This window comes from Quercus lobata, chromosome 8 (genome assembly GCF_001633185.2).
Source record: "Quercus lobata isolate SW786 chromosome 8, ValleyOak3.0 Primary Assembly, whole genome shotgun sequence".
Taxonomy (NCBI): Eukaryota; Viridiplantae; Streptophyta; class Magnoliopsida; order Fagales; family Fagaceae; genus Quercus; species Quercus lobata.
Window position 1 is genome coordinate 18,435,708 of NC_044911.1, and position 6,342 is coordinate 18,442,049.

The 6,342-nt window shown below is 48.4% G+C and overlaps 1 protein-coding gene across 1 annotated transcript; it reads left to right on the forward strand.

Moving 5' to 3' along the window:
* Positions 1 to 2,217: 2,217 nt before the first annotated feature.
* LOC115956544 lies at positions 2,218 to 3,390 on the forward strand. Its single transcript, XM_031074887.1, has 2 exons — positions 2,218 to 2,884; positions 3,236 to 3,390. Exons 1-2 carry the CDS (start codon positions 2,218 to 2,220, stop codon positions 3,388 to 3,390), a joined length of 822 nt encoding a protein of 273 aa, XP_030930747.1.
* Positions 3,391 to 6,342: the final 2,952 nt, after the last annotated feature.

Below are 6,342 nucleotides of genomic sequence, written 5' to 3' on the forward strand. Positions count from 1 at the left end.
GTAAAGTTTTTAATATTCTCCATATGAACATCTCTATTTCATTTTTTACTTCTCCTTATTGCCTCTTTGTTTTCCAATTAACATCTACTAATGACATTTGATTTTTTTCTTTGTCCATTTCCTTTGGATTTTTTTTTCTTTACTCTCTCTCTCTCTCAATTTTTAATTTGGTGGATTTTGTTTTTATTTTTCTTGCATCTCTACTTTAGGTTGATAAATTTTTGTGGTTTTTAGAACTCTAATTTGGGTTGATGATATTTATTTTTGTGTTTTAAGTTTTCTTTTTGTTCTCTTTGATTGTTAAATGTAATTTTATTATTGCATTATAAATAATTAAAGATAGTATATAAAAATAATATTATTCTATTACATAGCATGATTTGGATAATTTAGTGTTTATTGTTATATCTTTTTTATTTACTTTTGTACGGCCCCGAGATCCGAAGACCCATATAGGCCCTTGGGCCCAGGCCCAACGGGAACAGCCCCATTGCCCTAAGCCCTTCTCGGATCTGCCTTAGTGCAAAAACCAATTTTGGGCCTTGAATTCTGATGTGTGCTTGGCATAAGCTTTCCCTTACAAGCGTATTAACTGTATCCGGGTAAATCATGATATGCTCGGTAAACTGCATTACCGAGCACTATCAACTAAGTTGGAACCAAGTTCCAAGGCCATAATTGTTGCACCCCACTCTCACCTAAAAATCCACTTAAATCATATAATATTGGACCTTCAATAGCACTAACAGAGGCTGAAATCGTAATCTCACCACTAACCTTGGTTATAAATAGCAGAAGTTTGGAAGGAAGAGGGGGGTTCAGAAAAATAGAGAGAAAACAGTCAAAGGAGAAGAAGAAACTGAGTGTTGCTTTGAGTTTCTCTGCCGAGAACGACCCAGAGTAGGAAATCCTTAAGCCCACTACAAATAAATTATGAGCCCAAGAGAGTTAAGGCCCAACAGCCTCATTCCTGGTCCCACAATTGGCGCCTACCGTGGGGCTCTCCTACGAAGCTGTGGTTCGACCGAGACTCAAACAAGGGAAATGTCCGAGGAGCGTTCAGGAGGGCGCGCACCGAGCAGTTCCATAGGATCTTCTCGGGGATCGACGTGGAGGGAGAGAAAGCAGAAACGACGGGAAGATAGGGGGCACCCCAGAGGAGAGGAAAGGTCCGGATTGGGAGAAGGGTCGGCCCAGACACACCGAACTGTTTCAGGCGTCTCGGCGCATCGGCAGTATGATGATAGAGACCGGGAGCTGGAACGGCTGCGCAGATTGGTAATGGATTTGGAGCTAGAAGCAAGGGGTCGGCGCTAAGAAAGGAACCGCAACCCCCAGCAAAGGAGAAATCGGGGCGATGAGGGCTCCAGCCGATCTGGTACGCAACGATTCCGAGACCGATCACACTCTCAAGAGTCACACCGGCACTCCCGGGAGCCACGTCGTCAGCGGGACCGTTCACAGTCTCATGGATATGGTGACCGAGGGTCAAAATCGCCAGAGGAACGGCAACACCACAATGCTGCCATGGACGCCATGAGCCGAGCCTTACGGATGGTTGCCCGGTCGCTGTTCTCCGATGAAATTGAAAGGGCCCCTATGCCGAGCAGATTCACGCGATCGCCATTCAATTCCTACGAGGGGAAGACAGACCCCGTGGAGCATGTCAGTCATTACATCCACATGATGTCTTTGCATGCACACAATGATGCATTGATGTGTAAGGTATTCCCCTCTAGCCTCGGCTCAACGGCCCTGAGATGGTTCAATGGGTTACGGAAAGGCTCCATACATAGCTTCGCCGAGCTGATTTAAGAGTTCAGCAGTAGATTCGTGACATGCAGCTGAGTGCAACAACCGGTTGACGCGCTACTTTCCATGAAGATGAAGGTCGGAGAAACCCTTCGGAGTTATGCCAGCCGATACTGGAAACTCTACAATGAGATTGGTGGAAGGAATGAAAAAATCGCGGCAAGCACCTTCAGGATGGGGCTCCCCGAAGACTCTGAATTACGGGAGTTGTTGATGAAGAGACCCCCCGAGGATATGAGGCAACTGATGAGATGCATAGAGGAGTACAAACGCCTGGAGGACGACCGGCTGCAGAGCAGGGGGAAAGCTCCATTAATTGGGAGATCTCGGTAAGTCATTGTACCGACAAAACCTAAAAAAGACTTCAGAATACAGGAACCAAAGGTGCAAGTCGAATGGGTTAATATGGCGTTTAAAGAACCCATGCACAAAATCTTGGAGTGGATCAAGAACGAGTCATTCTTCAGGTGGCCAAACAAAATGGGGGACGACCCGTCTCAAAGGAACCAAAACCTATACTGCACATATCACAGAGACAAAGGACACACCACCGAGCAGTGTCGGGTATTAAAAGATCATCTCGGGCAGCTAGTAAAGGCAGGGTACCTGAAAGAGTTTGTAGTAGACTCCACTGACCGAGAAGCCGGACAGGGCATCCAACAGAAAAGGAACCCCCTCCCGCCTCCATTGGGGGTAATCGAAGTCATCCATGCTGCACTAAGAGGAACGGCAGCAACAAAAAGGGTATTAACAGTGGCTTGCACGGGAGGAGATTCAGCCGAGAAGAAGCAGAAAGTTGAACGTCTAACCATCTTGTTCGGAGAGGACGATTTGGAAGGAACGGTTCAACCTCATGACGATGCTTTGGTGGTAACGGCCCGGATAGGCAGGTTCCTAGTGAAGAGGGTAATGATCGACCAAGGGAGCGGGGTTGACGTCATGTACCCGGACCTCTTCGAAGGGTTCGGATTGAAGACCCAGGATTTGGCGAAATATGACACGCCGCTGGTCTCATTTGACGGGAGAGTCGTAATTCCCGAGGGACAAATCTCTCTCACGGTGGACATGGAAGGCAAGGGAGTTATAGTTACCTTCATAGTAGTCCGATCATTCTCACCGTACACCACAATTCTGGGAAGGCCGTGGATTCACGCAATGAAGGCTGTTCCATCCACCCTCCATGTGAAGGTAAAATTTCCCACTAAGTATGGAGTTGCCGAGGTGAGGGGGAACCAACAAGTGGCGAGGCAGTGTCTTGTCACCGCGGTTAGAGGGAAAAATGAACAGCTCAGGCAAGCTGAACATGCCAAGAAAGAAACTTCATAGCAATTACAGAAGCCCCGAGGGGAAACGGGGGCGGACGTGGCCGAGGAGGTATTAAAGGTTAGAATTCTTCCAGATACTTACAGGTATTTCCAAATAGGTACAAGCATGAATGACCGGGAAATGGTAGAGATGTTGTTCCTTTTGCAGAATGTAGATGTTTTCGCATGGAACCCATATGAAGTGCCCAGCGTAGATCCTGAGTTCATTGTCCACAAACTCAACGTGGACCCATCATTTCCCCCGAAGAAGTAGAAACCGAGAAGAGTATCAAAAGAACACGTCGACACAGTAAACCTGGAGGTCCAGCGGCTGAAGGAGGCCGGAGTCATAAAAGAAATATTCTTCCCGAGATGGCTAGCAAACACTGTCATAGTGAAGAAGAAGAACAGCAAATGGAGAGTTTGTGTGGACTTCATAGACTTGAATAGGGCGTGTCCCAAGGACCCATTCCCAATGCCCAAGATTGATTAACTAGTAGACGCCACGTATGGGCACCCGAGGATGAGCTTCCTAGATGCCTTCTAGGGCTACCACCAGATTGCCTTGGCACCCGAGGACCGAGAAAAGATAGCATTTATATCCCCGAATGCAAACTATCACTACGAGGTCATGCCGTTTGGATTGAAGAACGCCGGAGCCACGTACCAGCGAATGATGACGAGAATGTTCCGAGAAAAAATTGGATGCACGATTGAAGTTTATATTAACGACATGGTGGTAAAAAGCAGAAAAGAGTCACAGCATACGGAAGACCTCCGGGGAGTATTCGAGATACTATGGTAGCACAAATTGCGCCTGAATGCCGAGAAGTGCACTTTCGAAGTGGGGGCTGGCAAGTTCCTGGGTTATCTGATCTCTACTCGGGGAATAGAGGCTAACCCCGACTAAATAGAGGCCGTGAACCGCCTTAAACCACCAAGCAATCCTAAGGAGGTGCAAGTGCTCACTGGAATGTTAGCCGCCCTGAACCGATTCATCTCCAAGTTTGTTGATCGCTGCCGGCCGTTTTATCAACTTCTGAAGAAGTGGAAGGGGTTTCGTTGGGACGAGGGATGTGATGAGGCTTTTCGAGAGCTGAAGGAATACTTGGCAAAGGCGCCAAGGTTGACGGCCCCGGAGCCCGGGGAGGATTTGTTTATGTACCTCTCAGTCACCGAGCATGCCGTAAGTGCTGTGTTACTAAGGGACCAAGGAGTACAAATGCCAGTGTATTACATAAGCAAAACCTTGGTAGATGCCGAGACAAGGTACCTGCCTTTGGAGAAGTTAGTTTTAGCCCTGGTACATGCCACTAGGAAGTTGCCACATTACTTCCAAGCACATACAGTGTTCGTCCTCACCGAGTATCCATTACAGTCACTGTTAAAGAGATTGACTTCACAGGCCGAATTGCCAAATAGGGGACTCGGTTGGGATCGTTTGGCATAAGATACCGACCTAGAAGCTCGGTGAAGGGACAGGTTCTCACGGATTTCATCGCAGAATTCACACCCAAGAAAGATGGCAAGGTAATCTGTAGTGCAGAAATTCGCCCGTGGAGGGTATTTGTGGACGGCGCTTCAAACGCTCTGGGGGTCGGGGCTGGTATTGTCATAATCACCCCTGAGAGCATACGATTGGAACATTCCTTCAGATTGGGATTCAAAGCCTCAAACAATAAAGCCGAGTATGAGGCCCTACTGGTCGGTCTAAGGGCCGTATTGCATATGGGCGCGAAAGATGTTGAGATTTACTCGGACTCTCGGCTGGTTGTTTATCAGATCACGGGAGACTTCGAGGCTCAGGACTCTCGAATGAAAGCTTATCTGAGTGCGGCCAAGCAGATTATTGGTCAATTTGGAACAGTAAAGGTGTCCTAGGTAGCTCGATCACAAAACAAACATGCCGACTCACTTGCCATGTTAGCCTCATCGGCTACCGAAGACATGCCACGACTAGTCACAATAGAACTTATAAGGGAGCCAAGTATCAGTGTGAAGAGTATCCCCGACCAGGCCAGAGTAGAGGTGGCGCAGGTAGCAATGGCTAATCCGTGTTGGATGAACCCGATCATAGATTTCCTCGCCGAGGATAAAGTGCCGGAGGATGAAGACGAGGCCAATAAGATTCGTCGGGTAGGTCCCCGGTACTGGCTATCTTCGGACCACAAATTGTACTGAAGGTCCTTTGCAGGCCCTTACCTTTTATGCTTACATCCCGAGAAAGTCAGAGAGCTTCTGACCGAGCTACATGAGGGGGTGTGTGGTGGCCATGTTGGGGGACGATCTTTAGCACACAGAGCAATGACCCAGGGGTTTTGGTGGCCGCAGATGCAGAGGGATGCCGCTGAATATATTCGGAGCTGCGAATAGTGTCAAAAGTACGCCCCTTTGATCCATCAGCCTGCGGGTTGTCTAAATCCCGTGATCAGCCCGTGGCCGTTCGCACAATGGGGGCTTGACATCCTCGGACCATTCCCCCAAACAACGGGGAACCGCCTTTTTGTGTTGGTGGCTGTAGATTACTTCACAAAATGGGCGGAAGCTGAGGCCTTGGCCAATATCCGGGATACTAATGTGAAAAAGTTTGTATGGAAAAACATAGTCACAAGGTTTGGGGTGCCAAATTCGCTAGTAACAGACAATGGGCTACAATTTGACAGTAAAGCTTTTCGGACCTTCTACAGCGAACTCGGCATCAGGAACAAGTATTCAACCCTGGCTTACCCACAAAGCAACGGCCAAGCTGAGGCAGTGAACAAGACTATTTTGAACGAGCTCAAGAAAAGGTTGGACGGGGCGAAAGGAAGATGGGCAGAAGAGCTACCCAGTGTATTGTGGGCTTACCGCACGACCCCCAGAAGATCCATGGGGGAGACCCTGTTTTCTTTGACGTACGAAGCAGAGGCAGTGATACCAACCGAGGTGAGCTTATGCAGCACACGGGTCGCAGGGTTTGACCCCGTCCAGAACGCCAACTTGATGATGGAGCGTTTGGATTGGCTAGAAGAATACAGGGAGGCCGCGACCATACGGCTCACCGAATATCAGCAGAAACTAGCCCAAAGATACAACCGAAATGTAAAGGGGAGGGAATTCAGTGTCGGAGAACTAGTGCTAAGAAAGGTTGTGGGAAACATGCAAGACATAGCTGCAGGGAAGCTTACTCAAACCTGGGAGGGACCATACAGAGTTACAGCCATCGCGGGTGCAGGGGCCTACTACT

Coding starts and splice junctions, on each gene's coding strand:
- LOC115956544 (XM_031074887.1), top strand. CDS start 2,218: ATGGCGTTTAAAGAACCCATGCACAAAATCTTGGAGTGGATCAAGAAC. Junction 2,885..3,235: donor TCTCACGGTGGACATGGAAG/GCAAGGGAGTTA, acceptor ATTTCCAAATAG/GTACAAGCATGAATGACCGG.